At 42.2% G+C, this 18,821-nt stretch overlaps 1 protein-coding gene across 2 annotated transcripts in view; it reads right to left on the bottom strand.

Annotated features, from left to right (window-relative positions):
- The window catches only part of LOC118891825 (zinc finger protein 709-like), a 56,485-nt gene that overhangs the window by 7,365 nt on the left and 30,299 nt on the right, over window positions 1-18,821 (bottom strand). The window contains exon 1 of one of the 2 annotated variants that reach the window (XM_036845581.1): window positions 2,570-2,697. The exons of the other annotated variant lie outside the window; for it this stretch is intronic. Coding sequence (XP_036701476.1) covers window positions 2,570-2,572 — 3 coding nt within the window. The 5' untranslated portion in view covers window positions 2,573-2,697. Of the gene's footprint in view, window positions 1-2,569; window positions 2,698-18,821 lie in introns of those variants that run through there. 2 annotated transcript variants of the gene reach the window in all.

The raw sequence follows: 18,821 nt of genomic DNA on the forward strand, positions 1-18,821 counted from the left end.
CTCAGGGCTTCCCTGGTGGCGCAGTGGTTGAGAATCTGCCTACTAATGCAGGGGACACGGGTTCGAGCCCCGATCTGGGAAGATCCCACATGCCGCGGAGCAACTAGGCCCGTGAGCCACAACTACTGAGCCTACGCGTCTGGAGCCTGTGCTCCGCAACAAGAGAGGCCGCGATAGTGAGAGGCCCGCGCACCGCGATGAAGAGTGGCCCCCACTTGCCACAACTAGAGAAAGCCCTCGCACAGAAACGAAGACCCAACACAGCCAAAATTAATTAATTAATTAATTAAAAAAAAAAAAGAAATTCAACTGCTTTTTCCTCGCATGCATTAAAATAGGAATTCATTTGCCTTAGGAATAGTATAGCCTCTTAAAAGTCAAAGTTCTCTAGAGACATGGACAGACACTGACCTAGAAAATGAAAGAAGCACCTGAGAACTTAAAAACACCCATATCTCACATCTTGAGGTTCTCCTGCCTAAATGGAACCAAAATTCTATCTGGTTCCACAATTTTCTTATCTTATACTGTGTCAACCAACTTACATAGTATAACCCCGAATGCCAATGCGAACCAGTTTCAAAGGGCGGCAATAGTCAATGGCTAAACGAATCAACACAGATATGCAGCATGCTTCGCTACAATTCAGAAAACAAAACCACCACCACATTCACAAAGTTGAACATAATCGAAACTTGGGTTCTAAACACTCCTGGTTGAGAAGTAACCCCCTACAGTGTCAGCCTCTGGTGAAGGAGGGTAGGGACACCTGCGCAGCCACAAGAAAGAACACTGGGAGCTCCATACGTCCTCCCCGCTGTAAGCATGGAAGCTCTCCCTCCCCCAGGCTTCTACTCTCACAAGTGAGGAAACTCTCAGCCTGATTCTGTTTAAGGGTCTGACCCAAATGAACTCCCAAATTCGTCAACCCTTTGTCCATGAGACAGAACACCTGACCTTCAGACCTTCTCAATGTGCACCAATTACATTCTGAATGCAAAACTTCAACATAAGGCCTAAAAATGTCTAGACCTAAGGAACTACAACTACAAACTCAGAAATAGCATCATGACACACCTCCCACCCCCGTGTGCACATGCATCTCCAGTGTTCCAGGGGTTGGGTAGCTTTTCTCAGTTTAAAGGACTCCTTCTGTGGTGGGTGTGAGCAGGAAGGACACCAGCAGAAGGAGGTTCCCCAGGAAGAATCCAACAGGCTTTTAAGTACTTCCCTTTGCAGGCAGAAAGGGAGCCATAGCTTGGGTCAGGCCTCTGCTCCACTCTGCAGTTGCTCTGGAACAACGTTGATACTTTAAATGACACAAAGCCAGTGTGTGAACAATCCCAAGTCACTCAAACCCAGCATTTACATAGAAAGGAGGGAAGAAAACTGTAAGGCACTTTGATGAGTTCAAATAGAAAACCCCAAATATCTATTCAGGTGTCAGGTAATTATTATTTCCAGGGAAAGAAATTGGTTTGTAAACAACTAATCATACTGGAACACTTCTACTCTGCAATTCTAAGCCCTGGAAGTTTACTTGAAAACACCCCAAAGTAAAGAATAGACCTCAGGAACTTCCTATACATGTTCAGGGGAATAAAGAGTGAAAGAATCCTATACAAATGGAACGTGTAATACTGGAACATATTATTTTCTTCTAAAATTCACCTCTTTCTTGCCTGTTTAGAACTATTTTATACTGTCTTTGAAGCTCTATTGATTAAATACATTTTACCTCTATTGAAAAACTGAGACTGAAATAAGTGAAAAAAATCTTTCTGAGGTGACAAACCCAGAGAGGGTCACTTCTGACAAAACACCCAGGAAAATTTCCAAAGAAGAAATCCACCCAAAGCACTTCCCATAGGATGTGTATGTGCAGGACAGATTAGAGGGAGAGGCAAGAGGATTTGATGCAACCTAGTTCTAAATGGTTATTCTCGGCTTTCCTCTCACGAAAACAGCCACAGACAAATATAAATCTTTTAAAAACAGCATTCCATGGCTCTGGAGAAAAAGGATAAAACATTGGATCTGTGTGACATGCAGCCGGAAGACAAACAGTTAAGTTGATTATAATGATGTGAATCAGAAAGGGGAAGTTGGCTTTGGGAAGGAGGTGAGGGATCTGAACATTTAGGGATTTATTATCAGTCCTAGGAAGAGCTACGGCGGGGGGACAGGAGCATGGATTTGAGACTCCGCTTCCCAAATATGTGGGAAACTCAGGAGAAAACAGGTGACCCCTGGGAGAAAGGGACCGGGAACACCACGGACTACAGCTCCTCCCACGCACGAACCCCAGAGACCGAGGCCTGACTGTCACTAATGACCCTCCCCGTGGTTACCGCACAGTCTGGGGAGACGCGGGGATGTAGGCACAGCGCTGCCCAGCGAAGCTCTGGGGTCGGGCGCCGAGCGAAATAACCGGACAGGACGCCCGGGGTCCGGCTGCCGGCCCAGCGTCCACGCTGCGGGCGGGAGGGGACTGAGGTCCGAGTCCCGCCACAGCCGGTTCCCACAAGACGCTCCGCCCCGACTCCGCACTCAGGGGCAGCACACTCACCATTTCTAGGTTTCCTGGGTCTCCCTGAGTCCTTCCTACGGCTCCCACGACCAGTGCAGGTCACAGCGCAACACAGACCGCGGCCCGCTCACCAGGAATCGTGAACCACAGGCTATACCCGATCTCCGGCGAGGCCGGCGCCAGTTGGGACGTCCATCCCGGTGCGGTACGTCGCCCCCACCCACCTGCTCCAGCGGCGCCCCTGATTGGATAGCTCGGAAGGCCACGCCCCTCAGCTAGAGCTACAACAGGAGGGAGGATGCGTGGCTCACCCGAACCACCTTCTGCCAGTGGGTGGGAACCTGACCCAGCCACGATCGTTTGTATAGAGAAAAAACTTTCTCCTGGCCTGGGGCTGCCTCTACTGTTTTTTTCTCCCAGCTCTTTGTGAACATGTGGCTACAATTTACAGGGAATTCTTGAGTTTTCGTGAAACAAGCACACAGCATGAGGGTGGCCCAGGCCACCCTGGAACAAGAGGGCCTTCTGTCTCTAGGGATCAAGGGCTTGGCATAGGGCTGTCAGGCCACTCAGGGAACTGCAACCCTTGTTTAGAAACACAAGACACTAAATGTGACCTCACCACTGATAATAAAGAACCCGGCTGCATTTGATCTCACCACTGATAATAAAGAACCCGGCTCCATTTGATCTTTGATCCTTGCAAGGATTGAGCCTTCCACCCATCCCTTTCCCACCCCCACTTATTTGGTACTTAAGTGAAAGAAACCCAGGGCACTTGGATCTGTGGGAAGTTTGAACCCAACAGCCTCAGCCTGGGCACAAGGACTCAGTCTAACCACAGGGTGTGAGATGTACTCACTAAACTATTAAGTGATGAAATAAAAATTCATATTCTAAGGCAAGTCAAGGAAAATTTAAACATAAAAACTTTTCTCTGCCCTTTGGCCTCCTCCTTCCCATCTACTGTGCATTGTGTATCAGCATTATGCATCAACCAAACCTCCCCACCGGCAGAAATACCTGCTCAACCATAAAGAGCAACATTCTCCTAGTATCAAGAAGATAACTCCTTAGGAGATAGCCTTCCTGCTTAATCTTGTAAGGGGCCACGAATACCCATGACCCACTATTCATACTTGCTTTGTACATGTAGACCTGGATTGTGTAAACTGTCAGTAATACATCATTTAATGTACAGCCCTCTGCCTCAAAATCTTATATAACTGTGCTTTGACATCTAGTGGGCAGAACAATTCTTGGAGCTTTCTGAGGGTATATTTCCAGGTTATAATCCTCAATTTGGCTCGAATAAAATTTTCCATTTCTTTCTTAGATCGACTAATTAATTTTTTCGTCAACACAGGTTTCATTAAATTCACATTTTACATTGGAAGGAAATTTATTTTAGATCAGATTTTGCCAGTGTTTCTCGAGAACTTCAAAATGTAAATGACTATAATGTCCCGAAGGCAACTGATTCCGATTTTCACTGATAGAAGAAAAATAGTAAGTCTTTATCTAAACAGGGAAGTATCTGGAAATCCGTGCCCCGCCCCCACCAGCTTTACTGAGGTATGACTAATAAAACTGCCTGTATTTAAAGATTACAATGTGATGATTTAATATACGGTATCCTACATTGTATACTTGAAATCAGCCAAGACAGTGGATTAAGTAATCTCACCACCCACACAAAAAGTAACCATGTGTGGTGATGGATGTGTTAATCAATCTGGAAACTCTTATATGCCTACAAGATTGAATTGCATAACTCTTAATGTATTTAATTTATATGAACACCTTTACTGAGACATAATGTAGATACCATACAATGCATCACATTAAAGAGTACAATTCAATGGTTTTCAGTATATTCCCAGATATATGCAATCATTCCTACAGTTGATTTTTGAAGATTTCCATCATCTCAAAAAGAAATTCCTCTTCACTTTTTCACTCCCAATATCCCATCTTCCTCCTCCAATATCCAGCCTTAGGAAATCTTAATCTACTATCTGTCTCTATAGATTTCCTTATTCAGGGCTCTCAAATGAATGGAATTATGTAATATATGGTTTCTGTGATTGATTTCATTCATTCGGCATAGCTTTTTCAAGGTACACCCATGCTGTAGCATTAATCAATATTTCATTCATTTTTATGGCCAAATAATATTCCACTAGATGGATAAAATGTTTTGTTTATCTTTTCATCTGTTAATAGACATTCAGATTATTTCCACTTTTTGGCTACTATGAGTAACATTGCTATAAATTTCATGTACAAATTTCTGTTTGACCACATGTTTTCATTTTTCATAGGCATAGAGCTGGGAAAGGAACTGGGGGGTCATATGATAATTATAGATTTAATTTTTGAGAAACTGCCTGACTTGATCAAGTGGCTGCACCAATTGTGAATAAAATATTTCAAGTGTTGATAGAAAAACAGGATCTAACTAGAATTCATTGTTGAGCAAAATTATCCTTCAAAGGTAAGGGGAAAATAAAGACTTTGAGACAGGGCTTCCCTGGTGGCGCAGTGGTTGGTAATCCGCCTGCCAAAGCAGGGGTCCGCCTACCAAAGCAGGGGATGTAGGTTCGAGACCTGGTCCGGGAGGATCCCACATGACGTGAAGCAACTGAGCCCGTGAGCCACAACTGCTGAGCCTGCGCTCTGGAGGCCACGAGCCACAACTACTGAGGCCCGTGCGCCTGGAGCCTGTGCTCCACAACAGGAGAAGCCACCACAATGAGAAGCCCGTGCGCCGCAATGAGGAGTGGCACCCGGTCACTGCAACTTGAGAAAGCCTGCGCGCAGCAACGAAGACCCAACGCAGCCAAAAATAAATAAAGAAAGAAATTTATTAAAAAAAAGAATTTATAAAGACTTTGAGACAAACGTATTAGGGAATTTGTCACCAGTACACTTGCTTTGCAAGAAATGTTAAAGGAAATTCTTCAAAAGGAAGGAAAGTGACAAAGGGAGAGCTTTTGAGAAAAAAATAAATGAAGGGAAAATATCACTTTAAAAAGTTCTTAATTAATCTGATAGATAACACTTATTGAAAATAATACCAGAAACAATTTATTTGGTAATTATAGCTTATGGATAAGCAAAATGAATGACAGCAATGTTGAAAGGGACAGGAAGAGAGGAATGGGGAATATGAGGAATTTATACAACCAGTTAAGTGGTTTAGTGATACTTGAAGGTCGACTTGCGTTAACTGTAAATGTATACTACAATTCAAGAGCAACCAATAATAAAGTAAGTAAAGTATAATTGATATGCTAGGAGAAGAAAAAGTAGAATCAAGTAAAATGCTCAAAGCCAGGGAAGACAGAAAAAAGGCAGAAGACAAAAGGGAAAAAAAAGAACAAGGGCAACGAATAGAAACCACAAAAATTATTGTAGATATTAATGCCACTGTATCAATAATCACTTTAAAAGTCAATGGTCTAAATACAACAATCGAAAGACAGATACTGTCAGAATGGATAAAAAAACACCCAATTATGTACTGTCTGTAACAAATTGACATTACATTAAAGACAGATGGAGTAAGACTAAGATATGTAAAGATGTATCATGTTAACATTAAAAAATATTTGAGGGGACTTCCCTGGCAGTCCAGTGGTTAAGACTCCATGCTTCCAGTATAGAGGGAGCAGGTTCAATCCCCAGTCAGGGAATTAAGATCCCACATGCTGCGCAGTATGGACAAAACATTTAAAAAAATTTTTTAAATAGTTGAAATATCTAATTTCAGATAAAGCACAGGGATAAAATGGGGCATTACATAATGATAAAGGGGTCAAGTCTCTAAGTAGACACAGCAATCCTTGTGCTTATGCACACAATAAAGTGGCAAAATACACCAGGGAAAAATGGATAGAACTGCAAGGAGAAATAGATGACTCCACTATTATTACTGGAGACTTCAGCACTCCTCCATTAATAATTATGAGAACCAGCAGCAACTGGATTTAGTTGAAAACTGTGAAATAACTCCATCAAGCAACAGCAGAATATATATTCTTCTCAAGTGCATATGGAAAATTCATGAAGATAAAACACATTGTGTAACATAAAAAACACCTTAACAAATCTGAAAGAAGAGAAATCATATAAAATATACTTTCAGACCACAAAGGCATTAATCTAGAAATCAATAACAGGAAGATATTCAGAACTCCTCAAATACTTGGAGATTAAACAACACACTTCTAAATAACTCATGGATCAAAGGAGACTCAAGAGCAATTAAAAATTTTTTTGAATTAAACAAAAATGAAAGTACAATTGATTAAAATTGTGGGATCTAGCAAAAAGTGCTTAAAGAAAATTTATAGCATTGAAGGCATACACTTGAAAAAAGAGATCTGTGTAATAAGTGATCTAAACCTCAACCTTACACAACTAGAAAAAGATGAGCAAATTAAACCAAAAGTAAGCACAAGAAGATAAATAATAAAAGTTGGAGAAGAAATCAATGAAGTTATGGGAAGCCAGTGGAGAAAAACCAACAAAACCAAAAGCTGGCTCTTTGACAATATTAATAAAATTAAGATACGTGTACACAAGCTGAGAAAAAAAAGAGGGAAAAAAGAAATTATTAGTAACAGGAACAAAAAGGGAGAAAATAAAACTGTAAAAGCATTTGACAAAATACATTCATGACAGCAAACAACAAATAGAAGGGAAGTTCCTCTTCCTGAGAAAGACCATCTACAAGAAATCTGTGGTTAACATGATACTTATGGTGAGAAACTAGATGCTTTCCTGGTAAGATCAAGAAGGCAATGACGGCCCCTCTTTCACCAGTCCTAGTCAACACTGTACCAGAAGTCTAAGCTAATCCAATGGAAGAAAATACAAGGAAAGGAAGTAAAAGGTATACAGAATGAGAAGTAGAAAATAAAACTGTCTTTTGTCACATATGACATGATTATGGAGAAAAACTCAAAGAATCAACAATAACAAAGAAAACCTCTTGAACTAAAATAAGAGAGTAGATTAAGGTTGAAGGATAAATGGTTATACAAAAGTCAATGCCTTCTTATAGATCATAAATGGTTAATATACAAAAGTCAGTGCTTTCCTATCATTCCAAACAAATATAGTCAATTGATCTTTGACGAAGAATCAAAAGGAATATAATGGAAAAAAACAGTCTTTTCAACACATAGTGCCAGGGAAACTAGATAGCCACCTGCCAAAAACAAAAACAACATCAAAAAGACCCTACCACGTAATCAATCAATGTACCTAGAAACAAACCATAACACTTCCACAGGAATTAACTGAAAATGGATTATAGATCTTATGTAAAATGCAAAACTCCTAGAAGATAACATAGGAGAAAATCTAGGTGATCTTGGCTTTGGTGATAAATTTTTAGAAACAACACCAAAAGCAAGATCAATGAAAGAAAAAAATAGTAAGTTTGACTTCACTAAAATGAAAACTTGTTCTGTGAAATGCAGTGTTAAGAGATTAAAAACACAAGCTGAAGTCTGGGAGAAAATCTTTGTAAAACACTTCTCTGATAAAGGACTGGTATTCAACATGTCCATTTATAAGAACTCTTATAAATCAATATATCAAACAATTAAAAATGGACAAAATATCTGAACATATACCTTACCAAAGAAGATATATGAATGGTAAATAAGCGTAAGAAAAGATGCTCAACATCATATGTCAACAGGAGTTGCAAATAAAAGAAGAATGAGATACTACTAGACACTATTATGGCTCAAATCAAAACATCAAGAACAAACACCAAACGATGGAGAAGATGTGCAGCAACATGAAGCCTCACTCACTGCTGGTGGGAATGTGAAATGATATGCCTACTTTGGAAAACAGGCAGTTTCTTAAAACTACACCTATTCTTACCAGGCACTCCAGCAAGCAGGTTCCTTCCTATTTCCCCAAATGAGTTGAAACTTACGTTTATAAAAAAACCTACATACAAACTTTTATAAGAGCTTTATTCATGATCGTCAAGACGTACAGGTAACCAAGATATCCTCCAATAAATAACAGAAAAAATAACCATGGGAACATCCATTCGATGAAATATTATTAAATTTTTTAATATTATTAAGATATTATTAATGTTTAATATTATTAAAGGATATAAGGTGGAACTTCGCTGGTGCTCCAGTGGTTAAGACTCTGTGCTTCCACTGCAAGGGGTGCGGGTTTGATCCCTGGTCCGGGATCCCACATGCCACGCGGTGCAGCAACAACAACAAAAAAAGCAACCTCATGAAAGTGATAACATATAAACTTAGTATTAAAAATAAAATAAAGATTATTTTTAAAAAAGGATATGCGGTATCAGGCCAAAAAGATATGGAGAAATCTTAAAATAAGACTGCTAAGTGATTGTATAGTTCTGGAAAGGCCAAAACTATGAGAAAGTGAAAGATCTTTGGTTGCCGGTGATTTTGGGGTGGGAGGGAGGAATAAAGACGTGAAGCACAAGAGATTTTTAGAGCAGTGAAAGTACATGATACAGAAACGATAGACACATGTCATTTCACGATGTCAAAGCCCAGAGATTGTATAACACAGAATCAAAACCATCTTACATGTAGATTTTAATGCATCAGTATTGGTTCATCGAATGTAACAAATACACCACTGTAATACAAAATATTAAAAATAGGGCAAACTACGTGGAGGCACAGGGGTTATGTGGGAACTCTTTACTTTCAGATCAAGTTTTCTGTAAACCAAAAACTGCTGTAAATAAAAGTCTGTTAGGAAAAAAAAAGGTAAAGACAGATACATTAACATTCATCTCACCCTACCTACTATCCAGCGAAACCACAGCCAAGGGAATGGGCTTGGCGGAATCAGCGGGGAAAGAAGACCCAAAAAAAAAAGAAAAAAAAAAAAAACCATTCATCTCAGATGACTGATAACTGAAAAGGGCCATCTTTCATTCAACTGATTTGAAGTTATTTCAGTAAGCCATTATGGTGCTCTTATGAGGCCTGGACTCTGAGACTTGGAAGAGAGGTTAAAACTACACTGAATGCCATGTTCCACAGCCCAGCCCTGGATATTCTGAGAAGTGAAATGAGTGCCTTGGTTACTATCAGTAGTGCCCGGGACTCTGACGTGGATAAGAGTGTCCTGGCGAGGCCTTAGTACACATACAGACAAGTGTTACCTTGATTTATATTGTGCCTGTTAGGCAAGAGATTCCCAGAATTCTTTTACCACAAACTCATAGACAATCATCCAGGGGTCTGTAAACACACGCTGTCCAAGTCAGTTGCTGATCAGGGCTCAGACGACAGCCTGATTTTTGGTCACTTGTGGACCCTTGAGTCCCATCCTTCATCAGGATGTCCCAAATAAGGGATGAAAAGCAGTAACTCTGCCTGAGCTGGACCATGTATGAATGTGGAGATGTTGTCTCTAATGTCTGAAACTCCCATTGCTTTTCACTCAGGGAATCCTAAGGAGCTCCCCAAGGAGCCTAAGGGTCTGGGAAGGGGGTGACCTTCTTCAGAAAGGGACTGAAGAGAGGGGAGGCCACCCCTCCCGCAGGTAGGTTATGGCAGGGGGCCCAGGTTTAGCTGTATCTTGCCTGAAGGGGGTCTCCATAGCTGAGCTGAGCTCTTGGGGTGCTGTTCACAGGTCCCAAATCATAATGGGAATCTGGATGAGGGGGTCACATGCTCAGGGCTATCTATTTTTAGCATAGCACTGTCAGAAGGGATAACTGCAGCTCGAATGGCATATAGTGTGGAGCCTAGGGCAGTTACCTATGGTAACTCCAGAGGCAGAAGACGAGGTCACTGAACCCTCTACTGCGAATCAGTGTCTGATGGCACTAAGGGAAGTGCCTGTCATCTGGCAGTTTGGCCTGAGTCCAGAGCCTTTTTGTTTTTTTTGTAGGGGGAATAGTCAAGGTGGGCCAATGTACAAGTAATAGTATAAATGGGCTCAAGGAAAATTTGTAAACAAGGAATCAGATGCCTCCAGAACACCAGAAGAATCTAGACAAGGTTGTGGGTGCTGAGAGGGACAACAGTTATTTCTTCACTGTGTCAGGGAGAGTGGGCCCCAGGTTACCAAATATTTGTTAGGAATTTGAGCAAGCTGCTAGGAGCCTCACATCATATACCAGCAATGGCCTGTCTACTGTTTAGAGCTCTTTTTGTCAGTATTTTTATGTTCTGATGTCTTCAGAAAAGGATGTCATTGGTGTAATGTCACACCTGTGCTTCTGGAGCAAGATGGCTACAGTTCAGATCCTGCCTGCAGAGACTGTGTGTGCTCACAGTGGTGTTGAGGTTCCCTGAGGGTAACCAGCTAAAGGTGTATCATATCCTTTCAGAGGTGAAGGCAACTGCACCAGGTGAAGGTGTATCATATCCTTTCAGAAGTGAAGGCAACTGCAGCTGAGAGGCTGTTGAAATAGACAGAGAACAGAACAGACTTAGCCAAATCTGGGAGAGCAGGATATTTACATTGCTGAATGGGTAGAGCCAGTAATTTCCATAATGTTGGGGGCTGGGAGTAGGGTTTTTTTTGTATGTAACCACAGCCTCACAGTTGCAGTAATCCAGTGTGAAGTGTCATTCATTCTTTCCAGATATAAGAACAGGTTAAGGGAATTCCCTGGAAGTCCAGTGGTTAGAACTTGGCGCTTTCCCCTGCCAGGGCCCAGGTTTGATCCCTGGTCAGGGAACTAAGATCCCACAAGCCAAAAAAAAAAAAGAACAGGTTAAATGAGGCTGTTAAAAGGAGAAGCAGAGGGAATAATCACTTCTTCATTAAAAGGTGTTACACAATGGTTTTCAATCCTTCAAGGCCCAATAAGGTTTAATTTATAGTGGGACAGACTAAATAATTTAACTGGGAGGTAAGGCCTGTGGGGTTCCATTTTCCCTATATAATTTGAAAGTGTCAAAGACTGAATTAAAATTTCATTTATAACTCAATGGTTCAGACCTTCCTCTGCTCAGTGTGGGATATCTTAAGACAATGGGTGCTATGACCAAGAGGAATTTAGTCCTCATGGTCAAGGTGAAACATATCCATTTGTCCTCTCTATGATATTTAGTTAACTCCCCTAAAATTATCCAGGATACCTTGCTTAAATTTTGTGGGATTCCCAGGTATCCCACATTTGAGCCCTAGTATTGATTATTTGCATGAAGGTTTGTGAATGAGTGCATTACAGCAAAAGGTAAAATTAATTCAGAACCTGTGCTGTAGAGGCCCAAAAGCAGAATAGTGTCCTTTCATATCTTTTTTCTTTAAAAAAAATTTTTTTTAATTTGTCTTTCCTTTCAATCTTTTTGTTGTGTAAATTCTTTTAGGATATTTTGAATTTCCAATTAGGTCAAACTGTAGACATTTGTTTCTGTATTCTTTTTCCTTTGTTCTCTCCCTCCTATCTTTCCAGGGTTTTTTTGGTCACTGGATACACTCCCAGGGAGGTGGTATTCCCTCTACCCTGGTATTTGTAAATTTTTTCATCTAGAGAGCCACAAAAAAGTGCCATCTCCCATGACGATTGTTACCTTGTAAATGTTACAAACAAGATAACAGGCTCAAAATGAGATCACTTATACTAAGCAGCATGTCACCAAACCAAGTTAATTACAGTTTCAGCTGTCCCCAAAATGGAATCTTAAACCATCAATCAGGAATTACCCGTTCAGCACTAGTTAAGTAATCTGCCACACAGACCGCTCCTATCCCCTAAAGGAATAGTATTGATACCTTGCCAGACCAATCCACTTTTCCATAGTATTAAAGTTCTTTGTCCCCACTCCCTCCTGCCTACCTGAGCCTTCCATTTTGTGCAGCTCTTCGAAGTTCCTTTCTGCTAGATGAGGTGCTGACTGATGCATGAATCATTGAATAAAGCCAATAAGATATTTTAAATTTATCAGTTGAACTTTGTTTAGTATAAAGCTTAAGGGCTGCTTAAACTTTGCTGTGTCACAGTGAGGCCATGCCTGTTGTCCCCTATAACCCTGATGGTGGGGATCTTTGTTATAACAGAGGCAGCAGCAGCAGAGGTACTAAAGCGTCCTGGGAAGTCCTCTGGTATTAGGAGTGTGGATTCAGCCCACCATCTAAATGGCTGCCTTTCCCCCATGTTTTCTTTCTTTCTTTCTTTTTTTAAATAATTGTTCTTTCGGAGCAATTACCCGATGTGCTCATCTCTTGCACAGGGTATAGTTTCCCTCTCTCATCAGTGATATGATGGGTTAGGGTTAGGGCCAACCTATCCTCTGTCACAGATTCACTCTAACGCACAGATAATTTGGGCAAAGAAACTGATTTAGGATTAACTTAAGGATGACCTAGATCCCATACTCCTGCTCCCAAATGCCTAGGAATTCTCGACTGTCAATTCTGGTCCACTTAACCTAGAACTGAGGCTTGGTATGGTCAATAATGCAACACAGGGCAGCACAGCTCACAACTCGAGCTCCCCAGAAAGAAGCAGCCCACAATGCTGGCCCCCATCAAGCAGCAGAGCAGGTGAGTGAGTGAGAGCAGGAGAAGACAGACCCACGGGTGGTGGTCATGTGTGGACATGCTGTTGCTCACTGCACCAACTGTATGGTCACCTGCAGAGGTGTGGTTCCCATGTTGAGTGATGCCAGTGTGGCATAAATACACACACACACACACACACACACACACAGAGGGTAGGAAAAGGCTTATGAATCACATAATTGAAGTTTCAGGTGAGGGCAGGGCAGGCCTCTCAAGTAGCACGGGGTGGGGTTCGGGGGGGGGGCGGGGAATTCGGCTTAAGCTGAGCAGTCAAATATCAAAAAGTGTGGGCTCACTACAAGCGCAAAGATGGGTAAGAAAAATATGCATCTGCAAATGCTTCATTTTAGATAAAGAAACACAGGATAATCAAGAAATGATCACCACTAGTTTTTTCGGGGTGGCTGAAGCAACAACACTGGAGGAAAACAAAATGTTCAGACACTGAGTCTAATTTAGACCTTCTTATCTTACAGAATTTTGCTAACTGTTGCACGATTATTTAAAATAAGCGGAGTAGTTTATATAAACCATATTTGTCTATTCAATAGACTTTATTTTTAATTAACTTGCTTTTGCTTTTTAAAACAATTTTTAATTCATTTAATTTTTACTTTTCTATAAGGACACCATTTTAAGATTTAATCCCTTAAACACTAACTCTTATAAAAGTTTTAACCATAAAAAAGAGAAAACTTTCAAATCTCTTTCTAACTAAGAAGCACTATAAACTACAAACTTTATAAACATTATAAACCATAAGAAGCTTTATAGTTTCTCCTTATATCTTACTCTGGGGGATTATTATTATGCATTATTATTATGAGTAATATAATGCACTAAGGATTGAGACAGGCTGGGACCTGGGACCCTTTGCTGCAGTGCTTGTATCTGGACAAACCTCTAGCAACAAAATACAAAGAAACTGTAAGGGACAAGCAACAAAATACAAAGAAACTGTAAGGGACTAACATAAATGCATGTATGTGAAGCTGGGGCAAATTCTGAACAACAAGATACAAAAAGACCAAAAGCCCACACAGCACCACCAAAGGAGAAGGCAGACCACCTAAGCCAGCCCTCCAGAATGACCCCATATAAGGTACCAGCTGCCCACTCCCCCTCCCCCCAGGGAGCGAGCAAGGGAACCTGTTACTTGTTTTCGCTCCCTCCTGCTACAGCAGGGGCCCCAATAAAGCCTTGCCTGAATTTCCTGTCTGGCCTCTTAGAACTTAGAACCCTGGTTGGTAACAGGATTTGGGACTAATCCATAAAATGTATTAGACCTCTCAAAGATTTATATAAGTTTTAAGTAGTTTTTCTCATAGCAATTAAAATAAAAATAAAATTCCGTTTGGTTCCAGAATTTCTTGCCTTACCTCCACTGTATCTCTCAGTCAGCTTACATTTTCAAAGCCCAACAAAGAAAAATCTCATACATTCATAGGAAATAATATCACAAATTACCAAGGGAAAACAAAGTTAAGAGCTGCAATATTCAGTATATAAAGGTATACAAGGAAAGAAATGCAAATGTTTGAATCAGGTGTTTCCCTATAGTTCAGAAGAAAACCCAGATTCCCAAGCTTGCAGTCCAGTCTCTGCCTGCTGGAATACAACCCCTAGAGTCAGTCCCTGGTGATGGAGGATGGAGGGACACCTGACCAACCACAGGAACGAACTCTGGGAGCTCTGCACACCCTCTTCTCAGGGCATAATGAAAATACTCCCTCTCTAAGGCTTCAGTTCTCACAAGTGAGAAAACTCTTGGCCGGATTCAATTTAAGGTTGTGATTCAAATGAACTCCCCAACTCATAAACCCTTTGTCTAGAAGACAGAACTCCTGACCTTCACAGACTTTCTCAATGTACTCAGATTACTAAGTGCACCTACACTGTGGATGCGAAGCTCAAGCCTACCTCTACAGCCACAGTTAGAACCTCAGAAAGGGCATCACCTCCCCATCCCCCTACCCACCATCCCATGCTCATCCCCAGCTTTCCAGGGCTCTGTAGCTTCTCTCGGTACAAAAGTTCCTTCTGTGCTGAGTGTGAGCAGGTAGGACACGTGCAGAGGGGGGCTCCCTAGGAAGAAACTGGGCCTTCAAGTACTTCCCTTTGCAGGCTCAAGGGGGCCTTAGCTTAGAGAAAATGACCTCGGGCTTCTCTTCCCACATAGTTGATCTGGACCACCATTGATACTCTAAATACAGAAACCCAGGGTTTGAACAATACAGAAAAATCATTCAATCCAGTGTTTATGTGTAAAGCATGGAAGGAAATTTTTAGGCAATTTTCTAGTTCAAAAAAACCCCACAAATATCTATTCCTTTCAGAAATTAAATATGTCAGTTAATAATTATTTCTATGCTAAGAAATTGTTTGGAAACATTGTATGATTTCACTTATATGTGGGATGTAAAAAACAAAACAAACAAAACAGAAACAGATCCATGGATATAGAGAGCAAACTAGTGGTTGCCAGAGGGGAAGGGGGTGGGAAATGAGTGAAGTAGGTGAGGGAGATGAAGAGGTACAAATTTACAGTTATAAAATAAATAAGTCACGGGAATGTAATGTACAGCAGAGGGAATATAGTCGATAATACTAGAGTTACTCTATATGATGACAGATGGTCATTAGACTTACCCTGATCATTTTGTAATGCATAAAAGTATCAAATCTCTATGTTGTAAACCTGAAACCAATATAACATTGTAAGTCAATTATACTTCAATTAAAAAAAGAAAAAGGTGAAAAAAAGAAATTGTTTGGAAAACAATCACATTGAACACACTTCTAGGTGTTGCAAGTCTAAGCCCTGATACTGTAATTTGAAATCACCCAAAAGAAATGGGCAGAATTCAGAATGTTCCTACACTGCTAAAGGGGAAAAAAAAAAAAAGAAACAAAAATGTAAACAACTGGAATGTAATAATAAAATATTTATTTTTTCTTATCTTCACGAGTCTCTTGCTTCTTTGGAAATATTTTATATTTTCTATCAAGATCTATGATTAAATATTTAAATGTTTACTTCAAAACAGAGTTTAAAAAGTGAATAAGGGGCTTCCCTGGTGGCGCAGTGGTTGAGAATCTGCCTGCCAATGCAGGGGACACGGGTTCGAGCCCTGGTCTGGGAAGATCCCACATGCCGCGGAGCAACTAAGCCCGTGAGCCACAGTTACTGAGCCTGCGCGTCCGGAGCCTGTGCTCCGCAACAAGAGAGGCCGCAATAGTGAGAGGCCCGCGCATCGCGATGTAGAGTGGCCCCCGCTCGCCGCAACTGGAGAAAAGCCCTCGCACAGAAACGAAGACCCAACACAGCCATAAATAAATAAATAAATAAAATTAAAAAAAAAAAAAGTGAATAAGGGGCAAACTCACGCAGGGGCAGTTCTGACCTGGAACTGTGAGGAAAGGACAGATCACCCAGGAAAGTCACCAAAGAGGAACGTCTACCCAAAGGATTCCCATAGAATGCCTGTGCCCAGGGAGATTCTGGGGACATAGACACTAGGCTTTTAAGCAACATAGTTCCAGGTGGTTAATCTCTGATTTCCTCTCATGTAAAACATCCACAGGCAAAAAATATATCGTTAAAAAGAACCATCCATGGCTCTGTGGAGGAATGATAAACAATACTGCGTACTTCAAAATGCACCACGGAGGATAAATATTAGTTATGAAGCTATGAACTGGAGAGGGGAAGATGGCATTTGGGAACGTGGGGAAAGATCTGGAAATTTAGGCATTTACTGCCTGCTCTGGGAAGAGCTGGGGTGCAAGAACAGGGTCGTGGATTTGTGACCCTGTTCCTCAAACATTCGGAAAAGTGAGGGGAAGAAGAGTCCCCACACCCCCGCCAGGGAGAAAGGAGGGACTGGGCACCCCACAGACCACAGCTCCACCTATGCATGAAGCCCTGACACCGAGTCCCCGATTGTCCAGTGATCACCCTCCCCGTGGACACCACACAATCTGGAGTAGACACGGCCACAGCAGTGAGCGGAGAGGCCGCCCTGGGTCCCGACTGCCGGCCGCGCCGCAGGTGGACTCTGGTCTGCAGACTCCGGAGTTGACCGCGGGGAGGCCCGGGTCCCACCATGGCCAGTTCCAACCGGTCCTTCCGCCCCCGTCTTCCAACACCCGTCTCCCCAACTCACCCTTTCCCAGTTTCTCCGGTTCTGCGTTGTCCACCTCACGACTCTCATGGCAAGTGCAGGGCACAGCAACAGAGGATGCCACTGAGCCACTTGAGGACTTTAAGGGCAGAAATCAGGCACCCAGGTCGAGGCCCGACTGAAGATCAACAGAGCACGCAGACCACTCGCCCCACGTAGTCACTGGAGCGTCGCCCACACGTCTGTAACCAGTGACTCCCCTGATTGGACAGTTTGCAAGGCCCCGCCCCCCGGGCCTGAGTGACAGCAAGCGGGAGGTCAGGTCTCAGAGCGGAGCTGGTACTGGCCGTGGGCGGGAACTGTCCTCTCCACCGACACTGCATTGAACCATGAGGCCAAGAGGCCCTCACGGAACTGTGCCACTTCTTCACAAACACGGACACGTACGAGTGATCTCACCATATGTAATAATGAGTCTGGCTCCATTTCGATCTTTGATCATTTCCTGTGGGACCTCAGGGGCACTTGGTTCTGGTGGGAGGATGAACCCCACAGTCTAGACCAGGCCCCTGGGCCTCTCACATGCTAGGTAACATCATGGTGAATGGCGACGAGACCTATTCCAGAACTGTGGCATCTAGAAAGGGACTGAGGGGGAGGGTGCCCCCTCCTGCAGGTAGGCTATGCCAGAGGGCTCAGGTTGCACTCCGCCGTCATGTCTCAAATCTCAGTAGACGTGCTGAGCTCGTGGGGGGCTGTTTCCAGGACCCAAGCCACAACGAGCAGCTGCGTGGAGGGTCAGATGGTCACATCCTAGGACAGCTTATATTTCCAGGAGAGCCTAGTACCTGGTGGAAATTACAGCGTCAATGGCATAAAGTGTGGGCTAAGACGGGGCAGTTTCTTGAATAGAAGTAAAATTGGTAAACAAGGAATATGTTGCCTTCAAACATCATAACAACCTAGGAGATGCTGTGGCTGCTGAAAAGGACGATCTTTCTTCATGGTGTCAGGGAGGGAATTTACCAAATAATTTTTAGAAATTTAACCATGGTGTCAGGGCCTCACAGTATGTGTGAGCTAATGGCCCATCCACTTTTCATGAGCTCCCTTTTTCAATATCTGTATGTCCTGAATGAATGTTAAATAAACTTCCTCAAAGAGATGTCATTAATGTAATGTTATACCTCTGCTCATGGAGCCAGGTGGATGCAGGTCAGACTCTGCCTGCAGAGACTGTGTGCAGTGGCAATGGTACTGAGGTTACTGGAGGGTAACCAGTAAAGGTGTTCATGTCCCTTTAGAGGTGAAGGCTATCCGCAGCTGACAGGCTGTGGAAACAGGCACTGAACAGAAAAGACTTAGCCAACTCCATCCAATCCTGTGACAGCAAGATATTTACCACTTGCTGATTGGATGGAGTTAGTACTTTCCATAATACTGGAAACTAAAAATAGGTGCGTATTCGATGTAACCACAGCCTCAAGTTTGCAGTAACCCATTGTGAGGTGTCATTCATTCTTTCCAGGTTTAAGAATAGCTGAAATTGGCTGTTAAAAGGAGAGATATCTTTACTTCTCCTTTTAAGAGGGGATAATCACGTCTTCACTAAA

Source organism: Balaenoptera musculus, chromosome 3, assembly GCF_009873245.2.
Source record: "Balaenoptera musculus isolate JJ_BM4_2016_0621 chromosome 3, mBalMus1.pri.v3, whole genome shotgun sequence".
Taxonomy (NCBI): Eukaryota; Metazoa; Chordata; class Mammalia; order Artiodactyla; family Balaenopteridae; genus Balaenoptera; species Balaenoptera musculus.